General features: G+C 40.2%; 1 protein-coding gene across 4 annotated transcripts in view; it reads left to right on the top strand.

The window, feature by feature from the left end:
- Positions 1 to 23,880, top strand: part of acoxl (acyl-CoA oxidase-like) — a 322,997-nt gene that overhangs the window by 296,813 nt on the left and 2,304 nt on the right. Inside the window, exon 19 of one of the 4 annotated variants that reach the window (XM_048531553.2) lies at positions 12,651 to 12,924. The exons of the other annotated variants lie outside the window; for them this stretch is intronic. Coding sequence (XP_048387510.1) covers positions 12,651 to 12,677 — 27 coding nt within the window. The 3' untranslated portion in view covers positions 12,678 to 12,924. Of the gene's footprint in view, positions 1 to 12,650; positions 12,925 to 23,880 lie in introns of those variants that run through there. 4 annotated transcript variants of the gene reach the window in all.

The raw sequence follows: 23,880 nt of genomic DNA, 5'->3' as shown, positions 1-23,880 counted from the left end.
ATTAAAAAAACGTTAAAATTAGAGATCACCCTTTTCAGACAGATAAGGAGATTTTTGTTGGCCTCAGCAGGTTGGAACCTTGTCTCAGAAGGCAGAGGAGGTGGGTTCATTGAATATTTTAAGATGGAGATGGATGGATTTTTGTTAAACAACAGAATCAAAGGTTACGGGAGACAAATAGGAATTTGTAATTTGAAACACAAACAGATCAGCTATGACCTTATTAGGCAGCAGAGCAGGATACAGGTCCTGTATATATCCTGAAAGGTGAAGAATGATGATATGCACTAAACCATACAAAATGCTTTTTCTAACACTACTACACCGTGAGCCAATAATTAGAGGACAACAAAAAATCAAATGGGAGGTTTTGCTATTGGTATGTTTGTCCTAATGTTGACATATTGCAAGAGTCAAGGTGTTGGGGCGGCACGGTGGCTCAGTGGTTAGCAGTGCTGCCTCACAGCACCAGGGACCCGGGTTCAATTCCAACCTCGGGCGACTGTCTGTGTGGAGTTTGCACATTCTCTCCGTGTCTGCTTGGGTTTCCTCCGGGTGCTCCAGTTTCTTACCACAGTCGGAAGATGTGCAGGTTAGGTGGATTGGCCATGCTAAATTGCCTGTAGTGTTCAGGGGTGTGTGGGTTATAGGGGGATGGGTCTGAGTGGGATGCTTCAAGGAGTGGTGTGGACTTGTTGGGCCAAAGGGCCTGTTTCCACATTGTAGGGAATCTAATCTTAAAAAAACAAAAAGTCTCATGATGACTATGAAACCGTTGCCCAGTGTAGTTAAAAGATACCATCTAGTTCACCAATGTTGTTGAAGGAAGCAAGTCTGCCATCCATACCTGATCTGACCTATGTGTAACTCCACACTCACAGCAATAAAGTTGAATCTTAAATGTCCTCTGAAATGGCTGAGCAAGCCACTGAACTGTATCAACCACCAAAAAGCCTAAAAAAAATCAATGAAACTGGGCAGACCACCAGGCATCAACTAAGGGATCAGAAATGACAACAGTAAATGGCAGCCCTGTCAACCCTGCAGAGTGTTTCTTAATTACATCTGGTGTCTGGTGCCAAAACTAGGAGATCTGTCTCACAGACTAGTTAAGCAACAGCCTGACATAGTCACACTCATAAAATTATATATTCCAGATCATGTCTTAGACACTATCATCACCATCACTGGATATAGAAACATTCTGCAGATTACGAGGTAATCTGGCACTGAGGGTGGCAAGGGCACAGATAGTGCCTTGGGTGAGGGAGTTTGATGTTCACCACCTGAGGTAGCTCGGAAGCAGTACTTCTGATTGAACTGGTCAGGTCCTATAGGACATCACTGCCAGACTGGCTCTGCAGCAGGTGGTGAGAGAACCAACAAGAAGGAAAAACATACTTGACCTCATCCTCACCAATCTGCCAGCTGCAGATGCATTTGTTCATGACGATATCAGTAAGCAACTGACCACCGCACGGTACTTATGGAGATGAAATCCTACTTTCACATTGAGAAGAACCTCCATCGTGTTGTGCAGCACCATCACTGTGCTAAATAGGACAGACTTCAAACAGATCTAACAACTCAAGACTGGGCATCTATAAGGTTCTGCTATTTACAGCAATAAAACTGAACTCCAACACAATCTGTGACTTTGTGGTCCAACGTAATCACTTAGTCCACCATTACCAAGAAGTCAGGGGATCAACCCTGGTAAACCCTGCCAAAAGCATCACCTGGCATACTTAAAAACGAGGTGTCAAGTTGGTGGAGCCATCAAACAGGACTGCATGTATGTCAAACAGCGTAAGTAGCAATAGCTAAGCGATTCCACAATCAACAGATTGGATCTAAACTCGGCAGTCCTTCCACATTCAGTCATGAATGGTGCTGGACAGTTAAATAACTCATTGGAGGAAGAAGCTTCACAAATATCCCCATCCCTAATAACAGAGGAGCCCTGCATATTCGTGCAAAATATAAGGTTGAAGCATTTGCACCAATTTTCAGCCAGATGTGCCAAGTGAACGATACATCTCAGCCTCTTCCAGAGGTCCTCGGTATCACAGATGCCAACCTTCAGCCAATTCAATACACTCCACATGATATCAAGAAATGGCTGGTGACACTGTATACTGTAAAGGCTAGGGGCCCTGACAATGTTCTGGAAATAGTACTGAAGATTTTGTTCCAGAACTTGTCACACACTGAGCCAAGCTGTTCCACTTCAGTTGTAATACTGGCATCTATCTTCCAATGTGGAAAATTGCCCAAGTATGCCTTGTGCACAAAAAGCAGGACAAATCCAACCCGGCCAATTAGTGCCCATCAGTTTGCTCTCGATCAAAAGTAAAGTGATGGAAAGTGTCATCAACAGAGCTATCAAGCAGGACCTGCTCAAAAATAACCTGCTCGGTGACACCCAGTTTGCATTTTGCCAGGCTCACTCAGCTCCTGACCTTTTTAGAGCCTGAGTTCCAAAAATGAGGTGAGACTGACAACTAGCACAAGTCAGGAAAATCTCACTGCTGGTTGATGTCATGCCTGACACACAGAGAGATTGTTACAGTTAATGGAGGCCAGTCGTCTCAGCTCCAGGACGTCTCTGCAGGAGTTCCTCAGGATAAAGTTCTAGGGCCAGCCACCTTCAGCTGCTTCATCAGTGAACTTCCCTCACTCACAAGGTCAGAAGTGGGGGTGTTCACTGACGATTGCACAGTGTTCAGCACCGTTGGCAATTCCTTAGATACTGAGGAAATCCATGTTCAAGTGAAGCAAGACCTGGACAAAACCCAGGCTTGGGCTGAAAAGTGATAAGTAACATTTGCGCCAAATCAGGCAATAACCATTTCTAATAAGAGAGAATCCAACCATCATTCATTGATATTCAGTGACGTTATCATCACTCATTTTCTGCTTTTAGCATCCTGATTGTTACCGTTGACCATTAACTGAATAAGACTGGTCATACAAATCCAGTGACTACAAGGACAGGTGTGATGCCTGGAATACTGCAGTGAGTAACTCATCTCTTGACTCCTAAAAGGCACAAGTCAGGTGTGTGATGAAATACTCCTCATTTTTCTGGATGAGTGCGGCTCCAGCGACATTCAAGAAGTTTAACGCCATGCAGAACAAAACAGCCCACTTGATGACGTCTTTGCAGATCAACAAATTCTGCGCACTGACTATTCACATAGACTTAAAGATCTTTTTTGGATGTAATTTTATTTGCTATATGAAGTTGCTATTCAAATTATCTATGCCCCTCTTGATTTTATAAACCTCTATATGGGCACCCTTCAACCTCCTACACTGCAGTGAAAAGAGTGCCAGCCTATCCAGCCTCTCCTTATAATCATACCCTCCAGTCCTGGCAACATCCTCGTAAATCTCTTCTGAACCTTCTCCAATTTAATAATATCCTTCCCATAACAGGGCAACCAGAACTGTACACAGTTCTCCAAAAGTGGCCTCACCAACATCCTATACAACTTCAACATAACATCCTAACTCCTATAATTTTATAAAATCATGAGGGGCATTGATAATGTCAGTAGCAAAGGTCTTTGCCCTAGTGTGGGGGCTTTCAAAACTAGGGGCATATTATTAAGGTGAGAGCAGAATGATTAAAAAGAGACCTGGACGGCAACTTTTCACACAGAGTGGTTTATATGCGGAATAAACTGCCAGAGGAAGTGGTAGATACAGGTACAGCTACAACATTTAAGAAGACATTTATACAGGTATGTGAATAGGAAAGTTTTAGAGGGAAATGAACCAAATACAGGCAAGTGGGACTAGTTTAGTTTGGAACATTTGTTTGGCGTGGACTAATCGGACCAAGGGGTCTGTTTCCATGCCATATGACTCTAAGGTCTTGTACTTCTCTTTGGTGAGTTTTGACGAAAGGTGGAAGTTTTTCTCTAAATGTATCAATCACATGGTGATATTCTCCCTGTGTGATTACAAAGATTTGTTCCAATAACTGACTTCTGCCTGTGCAGGTGAGTCACCATTCATCCTGCCTGAGGCTTCATTAGTCTTGAGTTTGCTTTGAAGCTTTGTGCCATCTTTCTTGCATGATTGAAACTGTTTTGAGCTTCATAATTCTATATCTCAGATCCTGTGGTCACTCCAATAGGTGTATACATTTTGGAAGCTACACTTATTTTCGTTACTTATTGGAATGGCACAAAATTTTTACTTGCTTCTCAGCAAGGATCTGGCTGTTTACTCTGGGAGAACTTCTCCCTGTGAGAGTATGTCTTGGGAAGATTCTTTGCAACAAGTGGACAACTTTGTTTCTTCAAAATAAAAACCGATTCTTCCTGAAAGAGACAGCAGGGTTTTGAGGAACAGAGGTTATTGAATCCCAAAGAACAGGAAGGTTCAAAGTTTCAAGTTTGAGTAAATAAACAACTTTTGTGCTGGTTTCCTGCTCTGTGACTACATTATGACAGAACAAACCACTGTCTGGAATTCACCTTTCTTTGCCCCTTTCTTTTCCTGCTGTTTTGAATTTCTGATTTCAGTGTAATGAAGAGACTGGTCCACTCTTTGTGTCTGTCACCGAAGGATGTCTAAGACATTATACAAGTTACCTCATAAAGGATCATAATGATTAGGAATTACATACAAGGTCTCCATAATCTCTTTTCCATTGCAATAGTGTAGCATACTCCTTATTTTAATTTGTGTATGTCCTAAATCCCGATGTTTGATGGAAGACAGTCTGAGGATTCCTGGCCTCAACCATGATGTAGAAACCAAAAGTATTCAATTTTAAAACTAGTTTATTTTCCTTTTACTTTACTCACTGCAAACCAGAATTTGTCCTACAGTTTTGTGTCATCAAAGGGCTTGTCACAACCCCTCAGGAAAAATTCATCCTATCCCTCTATGTCCCCAACTGCTGAGTCTCTTGCAGACCATGATAATGAAGTGTGAAGCTGAATGAACACAGCAGGCCAAGCAGCATCAAGCTTTTGTGCTCCTGAGATGCTGCTTGGCCTGCTGTGTTCATCCAGCTTCACACTTTATTATCTTGGATTCTCCAGCATCTGCCGTTCCCATTATCTCTTGCAGACCATTTTGGTTTGTGTTTAGTTTTCTGTCTTGCCACTGCAAACTCTGAACTTGCAACTGTCTATAAAATGGATCAGTTTGGGTTTCTATCATTGGTGTCGGTTCATGGTTTGGACTTCACCCTGCTCCCTTGCACACCCATTATTTTCTAAGTCTCGTATCCTCCTAATCTCTTGTAAGTACTTTCATTTTTATATTACTGGGCAGATGACCAATGGGAAGAAATTACACACTTACTCTCCATGGGCTATTTCCTAGGCTTTCTTCACCTTCTGCATGGGCTTTCCCATTCTGCAGTTTAGTTACTAGATATGTCTCAAAGACTATCGGTAGCCAACCTCAACCACCACTGGGCTTCACTTTTGGTATTTTCTCCACCTCTGGGTTTGGATTGCTGGCCTGGCCTTGTGCTTTGCTGTTATTGGGCTTCAGTTCAGGCTCTGACTGCCCACCTCTGGCTGTGTGGGTCTCATCATCAGTGCCACCATGTAGTAATGTGAGCTTCACTTCTAGTAAGTGAACAGATTCAAGTTTTATTGAGCATAAAATACAGAGGACAGATTCCTACGGACCAAGGCTTCAGTTCCATGTGATCCGATGTTGCAATAATAGAATTCCTTTCACAAATACTTAGCGGCCACACTTGAAGTCAAGGTTTGATCCCTTTGCTTTGCAATTACTTATTAGGACACGAGCTGTGTTTTATTACATAGGTGTATTACTTTTCATTTGTGCTTTATGACTGACTTTTTATTGTTGAAAGCTCTTGAAACTCATCAACATTTGTCCACTAACCAATTTATCACCAGAGTTCAAAAGTTAAAAGTCTTTCAGCATAAATATTTTGTGCTGCAAAACCTAATAACAGTACTTTGCAATATTTTGAGGGATGTACCACCTCTGAACATTGTGGTTCTTGGTCCTATGTAGCATAATCCTTCACACATTTGTGTCGATTTCATGATTTCCACACTGAAACCCATGACATTTCTGAAACCTGACCTGCTAAACCTCAAATGGCACTGATCATTATTTGATAAGTTTTAAGGTTGTAAGTTAAAGCTATATAAATCAAATCTGTACTGAGCAGAATATAATCTTACATACATTCCAGACAATCAAGAGTGTGTGTGTGTGTGTGTGTGTGTGTGTGTGTGTGTGTGTGTGTGTGTGTGTGTGTGTGTGTGTGTGTGTGTGTGTGTGAGAGTGAGTGAGTGAGTGAGTGAGTGAGTGAGAGAGAGAGAGAGAGAGAGAGAGAGAGAGAGAGAATAAATACTTCAGTGAGCAATCTCCTGTTATTTCACAGTCTATATAAGGATTAGTGGCTAATCTTTTGCATAGCATCTATCATCAAGAAGTGAAGACAAATTGCCCTGGACCGTGGAATCCCTCCTCCCCCAACTGCTAATAATCCAGTGGGTATCTCAGAGGGAAGAACCCAACAGTCATTCCTATTTTGGCCGTACCTCTTCTATTCAGGCTGTCAGAGTGGTGCAGAACTGATCTTGTGCCAGCTCTTCTCTTTCTGTGTTACAACAGTGCCTGTATTTCACTGGTTGTAAAGTATTTTAGAACATCCTGACTAGGTCATAAAAGGTACAACATAAATGCAAGTTATTTCCCACACTGGGCTGGGGTGAAGGGCAATTAGTCACTGACCAGTGATCCCTGCTGGAGGAATGTTGACTGCTTGAGCTTGTCTTTTAGATGAGGTGTCGATGACAAAGGTCTACAGCATCATTCAGAAAGAGTTGGTGAGTTCTCCCAGCGTGCTGCCAACATTTACCTCACCATCAAAACTTCCCATTTTCACACAATTTCGCCCCCAGCAAAAAGTCAATTATCTGGCCATTTAGTTTATTATGGTTTGTGACATTTTAACTGTATGCAAATCAACTGCCACCCTTGTCTGGAAAACAGAACAGAATGCAAGTTGGAAGTAATTATTTGCCTAACATTGAGAGATCCTGGTCAATATACAAGTTTATTTCATTGAATCAGGTTCTAAGATCACTAGATTTGTGCTGTCTTCATTTGTATTTTATAATTTGTCAACAGACTTGCAGGTATACTGTCCACAGATCTGGCATCGGACTACAGAAGACAGTTCTAACAGTATTCAAGAAGGGGGAAGCTCTTGAAGCCTACAACAGGCCGCTAACACACACTTTCTGGGCTAAACCATGCCGAAAAGCCACTTGGACTAAACACAGCAGGGTTTCTGGGGCTACAGAACTGTGACCCAAAATGAGATCAAATAAAATTGCTAGGTAGGCTTAGTCAAGGCTATTTAACCTGAGAGAACCCACATTCCAATGAGGGAGTACAGCCTTCAAGAGTTAAACCATCTGTTGCTTCTTGTACTAAACAAAGTTGAAAATGGCTCAATTTATTATCCCAATTAACACAGTGACTGGATTGTAATTAATGTACCACGATGAAGATGCCCTTGAGATTTTTATTTTTCTGAAAAACTCTCTATCACATAATTAACTACCGGCATCAAATAAAGTGCGTGCTTCACTACTCAGCCTGCTCCCGTTGTCAGCACAAAGATTGTAATCTGTGAGTCACTGGAGACTCATTAATTTGGGACATTGCTTTTGCATGAATTCACTCCACAGTCTCCCTCGCCTGTATTCAGCCAGAGTGAAATCACATTTACAGCCCATCTGCATGCTACATGAAGAAAACTGCCATCCCACATCAATAAAACCAGCATTGTTTAGAAGTCAAGGTTTTAACAGCTGTTCGCGACTTGGTGTCACAAAACAATTATTTAACTAGTAATGCTTGCTGACTCATTAAGCAGTGTATCTCTTTTTATATAGCACTTGAAATAGAATCTCAGCTAGAGGATTGATGGATGCAGGTGGCTCTGCAAACTTCTGTATGTTCTTTTCTCCCACCACTCCCCCCCATTTCTTTGGCCTCTGACCTAGACTAAATTTGAATCCTATTTTACTGTCTCAGAGGTGAATAGGATTTTCTGGGTAATAAACTAGGTTAGTGCTGAGAACTTAAATGTGTCAGCCATTCAATGCAATAGTCAGTAACAATGTTGCCTGTTTATAACATGAAACCTGACGGTGGCTAGCTGATCTATTGCTTGTATAATAACACTCACTAACAACAACAGAAGTTGTAAAACACCGTCAAGACCATAAGACATAGGAGTAGAAGTAGACCATTCAGCCCATTGGGTCTGCTCTGCCATTCAATGAGACCATGGCTGATAGAGTCATAGAGTTGTGCAACACAGAAACAGACCCTTCAGTCCAACCCATCCATGCTGACCAGATATCCTAAATTTATCTAGTCCCATTTGCCAGCACTTGGCCCATAGCCCTCTCAACCCTTCATATTCATATACCTATCCAGATGCCTTTTAAATGCTGTCATTGTACCAACCTCCACCATCTTGTCTGGCAGCTCATTCCATACACACACCATCCTCTGTGTGAAATAAATGCCCCTCAGGTCCCTTTTAAATCTTTCTCCTCTCATCTTAAAATTATGCCATCTGGTTTTAGATTAGATTAGAATAGATTCCGTACAGTGTGGAAACAGGCCCTTCGGCCCAGTCCACACCGCCCCTTGGAGCATCCCACCCATACCCATCCCCCGATAACCCACACACCCCTGAACACTACAGGCAATTTAGCATGGCCAATCCACCTAGCCCGCACATCATCTGGGAGGAAACCCACGCAGACACCGGGAGAATGTGCAAACTCCACACAGACAGTCGCCCGAGGCTGGAATCGAACCCGGGTCCCTGATGCTGTGAGGCTGCAGAGCTAACCACTGAGCCTCTGTTACCTGGGGAAAACACCTTGACTCTTCACCTTATGCATGCCCCTTGTGATTTTATAAACCTCAATTAGTTCACCTCTCAGCGTCCATTGCTCTGGGAAAATAGCCCCAGCCTATTTAGCCTCACCCTATAGCTCAAACCCTCCAACCCTGGCAACATTCTTGTAAATCTTTTCCGAACTCTTTCAAGTAACAACATCTCTCATATAGCAGGGAGACCAGAATTAAACACAGTATTCCAAAAGTGGCCTAACCAATGTCCTGTACAGCCACATAAGGATAACCCAGCTCCTAAATTCAATACACTGACAATAAAGGCAAGCATACCAATGCCTTCTTCGCTACACTGTCTGCCTGCAACGCTACTTTCAAGGAAGTATGAACCTGCACCCCAAGGTCTCTTTATTTGGCAAAAGGTCCCTGCCAATATGTGTAAGTTTTGCCCTGATTTGCATTTCCAAAATGCAACATCTAACACTTATTTAAATTCAACACTATCTGCCACTTCTCAGCTCATGGGCCCATTTGAACAAGGTCCCATTTTAATCTGAGATAACCTTCTTCACTTCTTCATTCATCTTGATAATCCAAGGAATTCCTCCTCATTTCTGTCTTAAATGTGCAATGCCTTGTTCTGAGGTTATGCCCTCTTGTCCTGCACTCTACCACAAGGGGAAAACATCCTCTCCACATCTACCCTGTCAATTCCCCTAACAATCTTGTATGTTTCAATAAGGTCTCTTCTTATTCTTCCAAATTCCAAGAGTACAGACCCATCTACTCAACCTCTTCTCATAAACCAGTCCCACCATGCCCGATATCAGCCTAGTAAACCATCTCTGGACTGCATCCAATGGCCCAAGGGGGCCCAAAACTGTTTACATTATTTCAGATATGGTCAGACTAGTGCCTTGTATTGTTTTAGCAAAGCCACTTTACTTTCATGCTCCATCACATTTGAAGTAAAGTCCAACATTCTATTTGCCATCTCCATTTAACCATTGAACTTGGATGCTAGATTTTTGTGATCCATGCTTGAGGAGTCCCAAATCTCTTTGTGCTCTAGTTTTCTGCAGCCTTTTTCCATTTAAATAATACGTAGGTCCTCTTTTCTTCCTGCCAAAGTGCATAACTTCTAATTTTCCACATTATATTCCATCTGCCTAGTCTTTATCCTGTCACTTAACCTGTCTGTATGCCACTGCAGACTCTAAGTCATCCTCACCACACCACACCCCTTTTCATCAATTTTTAAAGTCATCTGGAAGCATTGCTACATACTGATCACCAAGGGCACTACACAGGAACATTATCAAGCAATGTTCAAACATCGTGCCACATGAAGGGATATTAGGGTAAGCAATGAAAAACTTAGTCAGAGGAAGAGAGAAAGGGAGAGAAGAGGTCTAGGGCCTAAATACCTGAATGTTCAGTTTCAAGTGGCAGAGTGATAAAAATTGGGGGTAATCAGGAGACCAACACCGGAGGAGTACCACTGCAATCTTGCAAAAATTAATTGTGAAAAGTGGTCTGAAGTATTTGGCAAGTGATTAGACATACTACAAATCAAAGCTTTTCTTGTTTCTAGAGAGAATTCCTTCGCTAGCCCTGAGTTCTTTTTCCTTTATTCAGTAGTTCTTGCAAGAGGAGTATGAAGTGCTGAATATTGTGGTGTACTTGTTTCTGTTTGTGAATTAGAATTAGCTGATGCAGTAAAATATACCCAGCAGAGAAGTAAAATGTTCTCATTTAAAAACAAAATACATATTTCTCTCCATAAAATTGGTATTCCAGAGTCTGTCAAGGGCAACTAACAATGGACAAAAAAATGCAAGCTCAGCCAACAACACCACATTCCATGAGTCAGTAAAAAAATTTGATGGAGTGAGGAAATGTCCTAGAATTTCAATTGGAATGCCGAACCCTGACTATATTGATAGTCCATAATCAGCAGTGCCCTGAAAAAATGACACAAATGCTTGTTTGTATCCTTTCTCCAGAGATTGTTTTCAAGTTATAGCCAAGATTTTGGGGGAACACATCCCTTTTAAGCCCAAGTAGGTTGAGGGTTGGCCTTACAAAAGTTTCTGAAGTCATGAGGGGCATAGATAAGCTGAACAGCATTGGTCTTTTCCCCAAGATGGGGGATTTCAAAACTAAGGGTCATATTTTTAAGATGAGATGAGAAAGATTTAAAAAGGACATGACAGGCAACGTTTTTACACAAAGAGTGGTTAGTGGGTGGAATGAACTGCCAGAGGAAGTAGTGAATGAAGTTACAATAACAGCGCTTAAAAGACTTGTGGATAGGTACATGAATAGGGAAGGTTTGGAGGGATATGGGCCAAATGCAATCAGATGGGACTAGTTTAGTTTCGGAACATGACCAGTGTGGACTAATTAGACCAAAGAGTCTTTTGTAATGCTGTATTACTCTATGACTCTATGAAAAAGAAATCACCAGTGATTTTAAGAGATAGTTTAACACTGTGAACTCTGTTTTGTAGAGTATGAAGGCCATTATGCATTGTTTAATTTGTTTCTTAGGTTTCTGACGTCTCTTACAACATTTTGAGTCTTAGTTATTGAGTGTTTACCAAATAGTCCACCTTCAATGAGTTGCCATTTATGTTTTCTATTTGAAGGTGTAAATTTCAGAAGTAGCATGTGTAACAATAAAAATAAGAAAAAGTCAGAAAATATATGGTAGATATTCAGTCTGTCAGTGCCGCATTGCTGGAATTGCTGTTGTGTGAACTTAGGGCCGGAATTATCATCTGCACAGCAGATTCCAGTCCTCATTTGCATCTTAAGTTTGAAACACTTCCAAAAGGACTTAAAACTTGTTCGGTGATACTCCTCCGTAATAACACAAACTCCAAACTTCTCCCCTCACCATCATAACTGAATCAGGAGTGCACAAACTCTGGAAATGGGAAAATATATCTTGGTTGGGAAAATGCACAGAGGAAAATAATTCGGGCGATATGAGGGAAGAACAGAAAATAAATATGATGTTGAATGTGTAGCCACTGACCATGGGGTGGATTTTAAAATTGCTTTCTTTGCAATGAAGCTGGTATTCAGGCTGCTTATTCCTGCAGAAAACACCTGATCTTCATGTTTCAATTACAGATGGCTGATCCGCAACTTCACACTCGGGTAGCAAGCTGAAAATCTACCCCTGCAGTTATAATGCCAAACTATATCAACTTGTTACACGATCAAACTCTGCCTCCCAAATACCTGTGTTCTGTCTTGGAAATAGGAATAACTGTTACATGGAGTATATATTGCAGAAACTGGCCATTCTCCCCTACTGGGTCTGTGCCAGTATCTTTATTCTGTCTCACCTTATTTTATCTCATCAATTCATTAACATACATGTATGTGAATTTTAAAGAAAGAAATAGCTTGCATTTTTATTGTGTCTTTCACATTCTCAGGGCTTCCCAAAGTACTTTATCGTCAATATATGACTGTTTGACATGCTGTAGTTAGAAAATGTAGCTGCCACTTTGTGCACAGCAAATTACCACTAATAGCAATGTGGTAATGACCAAATAATCTGGGTTTTTATTAGTGATGTTATTGCACAGATAAGTATTTGCCTCCATAATTGAGTTGTTAAGTAAAATGAAATTATTGCAAATAATACTTAATAACATAAATGATTGATTTGTTTTAGTATTTGATTCTGAAAAAGTGATTATTCACCCTTATTTTGTTTTGCCTGTTTTCAGACCTGTTACCGCTGGACACTGGCATGATAATGTGAAGTAAACAGGATGGAAATAGCTTGCATTTATCTAGGATTATAGAAAAAGGAAGTAATTAGCTCACAGCAAAACTATATCTCAACTCCATTTTCCTGCCTTTGATTCCTGTCCCTTGATATCCTTACCTAGTAGCATTCTGTCAATCCTGTCTCCAATTTTTCCACAACCTTTCGGGAAGAGGATTCTAGGTTTCTGTGGCTATATGTGTACTACAATATCACACCCTGAGGATATCCCAATCCTCTAGGTTTCAAAATGGATGGAGTTTTGAACAGTGAAAAAGCTAGTGCATGCAATTTTTATATATAAAAGTAAATGTTGTGTTGCTCTGTTATTTAGCTGCTGTTTGGGGACTTTTCTGACATCCTTGGATGAAACTCAACTGCACTTGATGGAGTGAGACATTAGACACATTCTAGGGGAGTCATCATCACCTCCTTTGGTCTCTTAGCAGAGGATCCAGAGTCTTGCCTCTCTGTCTCCAAGGTGTTCTGCTGATATCATAGATCTGAGATGCTTTAACCAGCCTTAGCCAAGCTTTCCAAGAAAGAATTCAGTGAAATCACATCAAAAAACCCTGACTTTCTTTCACACTTCATTTGTTTTTTGTTCAGATTTTATTTGTTTCATGTAATTTTACGTTCAGAAGATATTGCACACTATTGCTAAGCAAGTGAAAGCAACAGATTGCGTACGCAGAGCCTGAGAAGATAAAGGGACTGGAGCAAAAAGGGGAAAGGATGATTTGATTTGATTTATTATTGTCACATTTACTGTGATGCAGTGAAAAGTATTGTTTTCAATGCTAACCAGACAAATCATATCTTACCTAAGGACATCAGGGTAACAGAACACAATGTAGAATATAATGTTAAAGCTACAGAGAAGGAGCATTCATAAGTCTGGTAACAGTGGGAAAGAAGCTGTTCTTAAATCTGTTGGTACGTGATTTCAAACTTTAGTATCTTCTGCCTAATGGATGGGGGTGAGGGGGTCTATGTTGGTTGCTTTCCTGAGGCAGTGGGATGTGTAGATGGAGTCAATGGAAGGAAAGCTGGTTTTCATGATGGACTGGGCTGTGTTCACAACTCTTTGCAATTTCTCGCCATTTTGGGCAGAGCATTTGCCAAACCAAACCATGATGCATCTGGATAGGATGCATTCTGTGATGCATCTGTAAAAATTGGTAAGAATCAGTGAAGTTGAGGCATTGGTGTGCTTTCTTGACTATAGTGTCAATGTGGATGGACCAGGACAGATCATTGGTGATATTTACTCCTAGGAGCTTGAGGCTGTCCATCAGCACTGTTGATACAGACGGGAGTGTGTCATCCACTGCTTCCTGAAGTCAATGACTACTTGTAGCATAATCAACAAATTTGTCATTGGCTTTAAAGCTGAATTTGGTCACGCAGTCTTGAGTGTGGCAACAGTTAGAGAAAAGAGAATTGTAGAGGCTGGAGCAGTGGATTATGCCAGAATGCAAGAAGAACTAGATCTACAAGTAGAAACGAAGACACTTTAAAGAAACTTTTGTCTGTGATACTCATTAGAAATATCAGCCAGACTTGAAATATGATGTTGGCAATAGATCAGAGGAATGTGGTCCAAAAAAATTGTACTAATGAGCCACCTTCAATGTGTTATGTAAGTGAGAAAGTGCAATTGCCTCCCTTAATTGAGTACCTGGACCGATAACAGGTATTGCCTTCAAAACTGATATTCAAGAGTATGAACAAACATTTTGGAAAAATGCATATATGTTACTTTTGGTTTTGAGGAATTTGCAGGCAATACTAAGGATGTAGAGAATAATTAGAGTTACCATACAGTAAAAATTTTAAACCAGAGATAAGTGAAGAAGACGAAGGTTTTTGATTATAATAATTTTCTGTGAACTTGGGTGTCTGTGTTTTATGTTTGTGGATCAAAATTGTTACAGTAATTAAAATAATTATGTGAAAGAAGTTAATTAGGGGAATGTTGAACAAAATCTGTTGGGTGTTCAGTTTCATATGCCAAAAGGTTGAATGTCCCAGCTCATTTGCATCATAAGCCTTTATGTTTTTTCACATGTTATTTTAAATTTTCAGTTGTTTAATTCATGGACATAGGAAAGCTACAGTATTATCATTGATCTTCACCCACTGATCTCCTGCAGTTAACAGTCAAATCTATGTGAAGGTTAGCATATTTCACAGCATAGCCGATATGAAATAGGAATAGAGGTGGACCATACAGCTTCTCATATTTGCTCCCCTCGTTCAGTATGATCATAGCTGAGCTTTGATTTAAACACCACTTCCCTGCCCATCCTCATAACCCTCGATAACATTCAAGTCCAAAATCTCAGCCCTGAATGTACTCAGAGGGCAACATCCACGGACAGGTGGAGTGCTGACATCAAATCTTGTGCACATTACTCCAGGTGCGATCTCACCAAAGCCCTGCACAATTACAGAAAGGTGTCATTATCATTGTAAAAAAGGCTACTACGTTGTCAGGATTAGAAATACATGTCCCTTTATGATTAAACCAGACCGGTTCCACAGTTGAATCAGAGCAGGTGATTCTCATTGGATTTTTTATTCTGCTGTGGTAGTGGAGGAGCTCCTGTGGTATAGTGGTAGTGTCCCCTACTTCAGGAGCCCTATCAGCTCCAGTGGTGTGAAATAGCATCCCTGAACAGCTTAAGAAAACATACTGAGGTAAGTGCAGGGGCTGCTGCGGTATAATTGTAGTGTCCTTACCTCTGAGTCAGGAGACTTGGGTTCAAGCCCTACCTGATAATGAGGTGTGCGATAACATATCTGAACCAATTGTTTAGAAAATATGGTGAGGTGGTGGTATGGTAGCCCAGGCTGAAATCCCACCAAATCTAGAGGAATGCAATAACATCTCTGAACCAGATGATTAGAAAGTGTCTGGTGCAGTGAAAGAGGGCTATTGAAGGTGGTAGTGTTCAATACCCACCTCTCAGAGGTGTGTAAGAACATCTCTGAACAGGTTGATTAAAAATATAATATCTGAAGATCCCTCTTCAACTTCATTTTAAGTTAATCCCTTCCCTTATCCCCTCCCTTATTATTTTTGGAGGCACGGTGGTTCAGTGGTTAGCACTGCTGCCTCATAGTGCTAGAAGCTCAGGTTCAATTCCACCATTAGCCAAATGTCTGTGTGGAGTTTGCATGTTCTCCCCGTGTCTGCGTGGGTTTCCTCCAGGTGTTCTGGTTTCCTCTCACAGTCCAAACTTGTGCAGGCTAGGTGGATTGGCCATGCTAAATTGCCCATAGTGTTCAGGGGTGTGTAGATTAGGTGGGTTATAGGGGGATGGGTCTGGGTGGGATGCTGCGAGGGTCGGTGTGGACTGATTGGGCCAAAGGGCCTGTTTCCACACTGTACGGATTCTATGACCTATAATCTCCCCTTTTGTTTAGTTTTTGTTGCAGCACCCCTAGTGAATAGTGCTTAGTAACTGTCCCCTTAGTTAGTTACACAGCTGATTTGGAGGTGGTTTATGTATTTTAAAAATTGGATCATTATTGGTGATTTATCAAAAAAAATCTGACTTCTTAGGGCTTTTGTGGCACAGTGGTAATACCCTGCTTCTGAGTCAGAAAGCCAAGGTTGAGTTCCTACCTGCTTCAGAGATTCGTCATTACATGTGTGAACATGTGTTGAATATAAGAAAAGACCTGTTGATGGCTACCTTACTCATGCTCCCTGGGGTTTGTAATTCCCAACTGCTTGTCACTCTTCTGTAGTTATGCTTGTGTCCAAGTTTCCTTGGAGAGGGAGCATGTGGTGTCCAGGAGTCCCCTTGAAGCTTTCAGAGAAAGAGATGTGGGCACTGCAGGGACTGGTGTGCATTATCTCCCCCAGTAACACTATTTTGAATTTGTTCCCTCCCTTCCTTTCCCCATCTTTTTGGTTTTTTTTGTTATTTTCACATTGTGCCTGTGGGCAATGTTTGTAACTTGTAAGTTGTTCATTGGATGTAAAGTACAAGGCAAGAAAATGAGCCAGAATCTGCCCTAGGGGTGGGTGGACTTCTGGACACCGCAAGGGTCAAGAAGAGAAAGATAGAGACTGATGTTCATTAAACTATAGATTTACAATTAAAACCTTATAAATATCTGTACTTTTTGGCTGCCAAATACAACATATGGCTATTGGCCTGCTAAACACATACATGCCATTATGGATTTTAATTGAATGCTCTGTAGTAATTCCTCATTTAACATTATAGTTTAGCTTCTAAAAAAGCAACGTTAACTGAAACAACGTTAAAAAAAATATAATTACCTCATTACAAACAATGCAGAATCTTTCATGAGGTTTTGCAGGTCAAAGAAACATAAAACATTAAACTTTGTAGTTTATATTGCTAAATTTCAATACCTGAATTGAAGTAACTTCCAAATGACATAAATTTAAAGATCTAAGCTAAAAACAGTATATGGTTTCTACTTATCTCCCACTCACCACTCCTCCCTCCCTCTGCATTTCTCTCCCTCAGCCCTCTGGCTTATTGCTGATAGTGGTCCCTGACCCCCTGGCTAAGTGACCCCACTCTCTCTCAGCTTTCCAACCTTCCTGCCGGCCAGTACTCCCATTAACTAAACTACATTTCAGTCAACTCTTGTTTGCCAATTCTCTCATTCGCCCACTCTCCTGATCACTGACCCTCCTCTGGGCCACCCCTTCTGCTGACCTTTCCTCTCCTGAGCATGTGCCTTGAGTGAGGCCTCAGACAATGATGGTGAGAGGCAGATGGACAGCAGCTCTGAGATACAGCACTGCAGGGATCAGCTGGAGAGACGGTGAATGGAAAGGTTGACCAGCGAGAATGCCAGCTAAGAACAGCCAGACAGCAGAAGGGCCAGTGACTAGGAGGGTCAGCCAGCAAGAGGGTCAGCGAGTGGAGGAGAGGTGGGCTTAGAAAGTTGACGGGGTTGGGGAGGTGAAGCGTTCAGCAAGTGGCGAAGGCCATAGCAAAAAGCTGCTGCATGGTGCATTCAACTCTTGAGAGTCTCTCAGCATGAAACAATGTTGATGCAAATCCACAAAGCTAAACTGCCAATAACATTCCCATTTAAAACATGATATTAACTTAGAATGCCTTAAAACAGGATAATGTAAAGCAAAATAAACTGAAGAACTCCTGATGCTGCAAATCAGAAATGAAAACAGAAATTGTTGGAAAAACTCAGCTGGTCTGGCAGCATGTGTGGAGAGAATGAAGAGTCATTGGACCTGAAACATTAACTCTGATTTCTCTCCAAAGATGCTGCAAATTCCCAGCAATTTCTGTTTTTGTAACCAAAAGCAAAGATTTACTGGATCTCCTTGTTCAATTTGTGTTTTATGTGCATGATCTCCCAAATCCCTATGAAGGCTAACATTTAATATTTTCTCACCTTTTTAAAATAGTTCTGATTTTCTATTTCTTCCAAACTTTATTTCTCATGTGATACTCCATCTGCCACCTTTTGTTTACTGCATGTAATTCTTTACCAGCTCTTATTTTTTCACTTAGCTTTTTTTCTTTATTCATTAAGGGGTGAGGGCGTTTGCTGGCTAGGCAGCATTTATTGCCTATCCCTAATTGCTCAGAGAGGAGTTCAGAGTCAACCACATTGCTCTGGGTTTGGAATCACATGTAGGCCAAACCAGGTAAGGATGGCATTTTCCTTCCCTAAACGGCATTAGTGAACCAGATGTTTTTTTTCCGAGAATCAACAATGGATTCATGGTTATCATTAGATTCTTAATTCCAGATATTTTATTAAATTCAAATTCCATCAGCTGCTATGATGGGATTAGAATCTGGGTCTCCAGAACATTATCTGGGTCTCTGGATTAACGGTGCAACGATAATAGTACTACACATCAGCTTCCCCCATCATCAACAAACTGGGATTTAGTATACTTGGTCCTTTCGTCTAATATAAATTGGAAACAGTTGAGACCCTAACACTGATTCTTGTGACACCCCACTGATAACAGCCCAACAACCTAAAAATTATCCTTTTATTTCTACTTTGTTCTGTCTTTAATCAATGTCTTGCCCATGACACCCATCATATTGGCCCCATAAGTGCTTATCTACATTAACAAAGGCCTTTTGAAAATCCAAATAAACCACATCCCTGGTTTCTTCTTATCTACCCTGTTAGTTATGTTCTCAAAAAACTGTAGTGAATTGGTCAAACTTTATTTCCCTTTAAAAAAATACAATGTTGACTCTGCCTTATATGATGATTTTCTAAGCTCCTGGCTACTTCCTTGTTGATAGATTCCATCAGTTTCCGAATGCCTAATGCCTGGGTAACCAGCATGCAGTTTCTTATTTTCTCAAACTCCTGTTTGGTAAATAATCGATACTTTCCTCAATTACCATTGCCATCATCACCAGAAACTTCCTTTGTTCTTGATCCATTTCACGGGCCAATTAAAACTCTACACAGACAGCAGCCTGATAATTGTGGATTTAAACAAAGCTCCAAGCCCCTTTCCAGTACAGATATTTTAAACAAATTACCGTGCACCTCCTTGCCTCATCATGATACCATGATGGAGGAACAAACATCACAAGACAATAGAATTGTACCTGACCAGTGTCCAATTTGTTGCCACCAACCTTTGCATTCACATCTTTCGGAAGGCAGTTTGCTACTTTTCATGGAAATTGGATGGACCAGTGCTACCCTGTGAACTAATCTGTAAGTATCAGAAATTCTTATCTGTGGCCATTGAGTATACCAGTAGATTGGATCTCTGATAAGGTACATAAAGCAAACACTTTTCACATTTCTATAAGTTGTTGGATCTGGTTTTGATTCGTTTTCTGAAAGCAGTTTTTTTTTCAATTCTTTGAGGAAAGAAAGACATGCCTCGGAAAAATCACATGCCCTTTGGTTAGTGAGTGTTTTGTTGTAGTCTTTGTGGTATTACAGAATTTGTAAGCATTATGGTTTAAGGATTGTACTAATCACACAGCAAAGCTATTCACAAAAATTCCTCATTCAAAAACAGCTTACTGAATCTTTGAAAATGCTCACCAGCTTACTCAAAGTGATGAACGCATTGAAGATGTCACAGCACAAAATCTTAGTTTATACTCTCTTAGATAAAATTTGCTTCAAACCTGAAGGCTTGCTGTTCGTGACCATAAAGTACAACATTCAACGATTAATAAAATAAATCTTCAATTGCCACATGTCTTTCTTATTCTATGCATTTTGATTTTTTTTCTGTTAACTGTGCAATTGACCTGTTATCAATAAAAATCTACAAAGCTGCCTTCTAAGCCCTATTTCTGTAGTTATTAATATGCCAATTCTTACCCTATTAGTGTAAGTTTGTCTCCAGAGATGTCTAGTTGAGTGTACTGACCAAGCAGGTCTGTGTGTCTTAGGCCTCATTAGATAAAGGCGCTTCTCCCAAAGGACTGGAAGACAACAAAGCAGCATGCAGCATAGACATCTGTGTGTGAATTTTCTCACTGTGCCTTCAGTCCATCACAGTCACATTGTCATTGTTTTGCACAGTTTCTCATTCCACTTTTCAATATTAGCACCAGAAGTGACTTTTGAATGCATGGGAACTGAACAGACAAGAAAAGCAGATGAGTCAATGTGTATAGTAGAAAATATAGCAGCTAAAACAACTGAACCTTTGAAGCTGAGCAACTATGAGTTGAAAAAGCACTCTGATCCGTAAGTGAGAAAAGCAATGACTAACTAACAGAAGAATGTATATTAAACAAGCTAGGTTGTTGTAAAAGGACAGATCCTTTCTGCTGGTTTCTGACCTTACTCAGCCTTAGCTTTTTGGATAAGTTCTTTGAAGTTTACTGGAGACTGCATTTCCCTGCTTTTAGTGGTGTTTTTCAGTTCTGTATAGTAGTGTGCATCAATCTCTTAGAAACATAATCAAAGGACAGTGTTTGAGTTTGTGTGAGAGGTTGAGAGGAAGTAAATTTAGGGCATTGACAATGAGCATCATGGCCCCATGTACAAAGGGAAAAATGGAAATTTGAACTAAAAGCAAAAATTGTTGAAAATATAGGCCGAGTTTTTCGACATCCATAAGAATAGAAGATACAGGTTAATGTTTCAGGAAGAGCCACTTTGCAGAAGATTTCTTCCTAGTGCTACATTTCATGAAATCTTAAGCACATGCTTGACAAACTAGTCTATGATTTTGCTGTACTTGCCACACACAGGAAAACCTATATTTTCTTAAGTAAGAAGCTTAACAGGTAAGAATTGTGATGTTCAATTGGTCAAGATGCTAATCACAGAATGTTTAAAGGCTTGATTTTGCTGTAGTTTGATGTAATTATGAATTATTGTGCATGTCTTACAGCAAATATCCATGTCAGGGTAAATAACAATGTTGCAATTTACCCCTTTCAATGATCTGTAAGAAGGTCAAACCACCAGTAGAAGCAAGGTAAATAATTCAAAGGGTATGGTTCAAAGAATTCAAAGATCAATGTTGACTATGTCCTTGGGTCGCATCAGAATGGCACAGAATCACAATCATCATCAGATCATTGGAACAATTCTTGAATAAGTCATGTAAAATGCAAATTGAGAAGTTCTTACGGTAAAATTGCACAAATTTCAATGGTAGCTGCACAAACCTAGATGAGTGTGCTGGGAAGCAACAGCGTATGAAGCAGAATGTTATAACTTAATGTTGTCAAGTTTAGTGCAATAGTTACAGCAGAATTATTGGCAGAAAAACCAATGTGTGTGGAGTTTCAAAGTATAGTAAATATCCAGATTCTTCGATATGCTATCATAGAATATCTGTAACACATAATGTAACAAAATGTAATCTCACAAGAAACCCTGTAGTACCTTTACCATTGAATGATTTTAGCCAATGAGTGTCAACTTGTTGCTCCTACACCATGAATACCATCACAAATATGCTTGTTTTTGCCCTTAGTTTCCATTGTCAGCCAGAATATGCCACATGTGCACCTTACCTAGCTAGAGCACTCAGCAACTTTTTTTTCCTCAGTGTTTTCCAATCTAACATGAGCCAAGTCTGCTGGTCCGACCTGCTGGTTCCACCAGCAGCTATATTTTTCAATTCTTTTATATGTTGTTTTCTTCTCTGTTCTAAATGTTCTGACTTGCTGGGTAAGGTTGCAAGAGTGCTGGAAGGTTGCTGCTATCTAATGGAAGTTCCTGTTCTCCGTGTATGAGCTAAGACTGTGTTCATCAAAAGAATTATCTGAACACTAGGGAGGGAAGAGGGGCAGAGCCCATGCCTATCCTTAAATTATGTGGAGATGCTGGTGTTAGACTGGGATGGACAAAGTCGGAAGTCACACAACACCAGGTTATAGTCCAAAAGGTTTTCTTTTAAATCACAAGCTTTCAGAGCACTGCTGCTTCATCAGGTAACTTTGTCACTTCACCTGATGAAGGAGTAGTGCTCCAAAAGTTTATGATTTCAAATAAACCTGTTGGACTATAACCTGATGTTGTGTGACTTCTGACTTTATTCTTAAATGCATTAGATGCCAGCTAGGAATGGAAATGCTGTCCAATTGTAATGTATGTTTGAGGTGAACTGACTCAGCACATACCTTCCTGGCTTATTTGGCTCAGTACTGCATATAGTGGTATCTTTACTGTCTTACCATTGCATGAATTCTAACAGCCAATCCCAAAACCTGCTGCTAAATATTAACTGTCAAGTACAGTTCATGAAGAAAGTAACAGTTTTGAAATTGCCACTACAGTTAGTTTTAAACACCAACATATTCTCTCAAACATCTGAATAGTTTTAATTTGAATGAATTTTACAGTGTCATTTCATAAATTATAATATTCATTACCTGTCTATCGTGACATCTGTATCCAGTTTAGGTTTGATTGTAATTATTATCTGCTGTACTGTAAGAGATTTCAAAACCTGATTGTTGGACGATTAAGATGACCAATTTCTGGTGTATTTTGGGACAGTGATTTATGCTGAGGTAGAACATTCTGGAAGCGTTATCAAAACCAAATCCTCAGCAGATACACACACTGGTGCAGTAGACACAGAATATTATCAGAAATAGGACCTTGGCTAAGTTTTCCCTTAGTTAAACACTGGCGACGTATATTGCCCTTCACTAATACCCTACTTGAAACTAGTTAACTCACCAATGAACCACAACTACACCAGTATAAAGCCATTTATTGATTATTTAAACTGATATTAGAATACAACAAATAACATAATTGGCAATTTTCTTAACTTTCAATAAGAGAGACCTCGTGTGGCCAGTTTTGTTTGCGATAAAGTTGTGAAACAGGGATAGAGAATACTGGGTTAACATTTGCAGGTAGGTTAGATTTTGATGGTTATTACAAATTAATTGTAAACATGATGCAAATGTTGAGAACACACAATGTTTCCACTACGAATACAGGGTGATTTCTCCCCCCCCCCCCCGCCAGTGTATTACTGTGCCTATTTTAAAGTATGAACACAGCCTGAAATGAAAACAAAATTTGTTCTACCAACCTCCTAGTTTTGTTAACACTGTAGAATCATTCAATCCCAGTTGATCTCAGAATTAGATTTTTTTTCGTTCCAAAAATTGAACGTGGATCAACAGTTTACTAGACAACAACTTAAAAGAATTATTTTAGGTTGCGTTTTGCTTCACTAAGTAAGTGTACAGGTAGAAACTCTTGTTACTTGTAAACATTAAAGCATTGTGACTGAAATGATGTAGCAGAGGCTGAAACTGACAGGCAAACTTAATTAAAGCACTCTTTTACAAAAAAGGAACGATTATTCATTCATTCATTTAGGTAAACAGTTCCGTTCTTTCACACAGATCAAAATGAAGCACAAAAACATTGTTGACTGTTACAGTAAAAATAGTGATTTAATGAAAGAGAATAGGGTCTGGGGTCCCAGGATTTCTGGATGACCTACCACATTACAAGACAAATATGGGTGAAGAATTCCATTTGCTGTTCTTAACCCATTCAGACAGAGAAATTTTAAAAACTGTAATTACCCAAAAAAACCCATGTAGCTTTATCCAAAACAGAATTTGGCATTATTTCTTAAATAATTGCAAGGCACCTGCCTCCCTTACAATATTGAGAAGTTTAATCTGCAACTAAAATTGTGGCCTCTATTTTTCTTTCACAGGAGCTGTTCC

Source organism: Stegostoma tigrinum, chromosome 4, assembly GCF_030684315.1.
Source record: "Stegostoma tigrinum isolate sSteTig4 chromosome 4, sSteTig4.hap1, whole genome shotgun sequence".
Lineage (NCBI taxonomy): Eukaryota > Metazoa > Chordata > Chondrichthyes > Orectolobiformes > Stegostomatidae > Stegostoma > Stegostoma tigrinum.
This window is presented reverse-complemented; position numbering and strand designations above follow the sequence as displayed.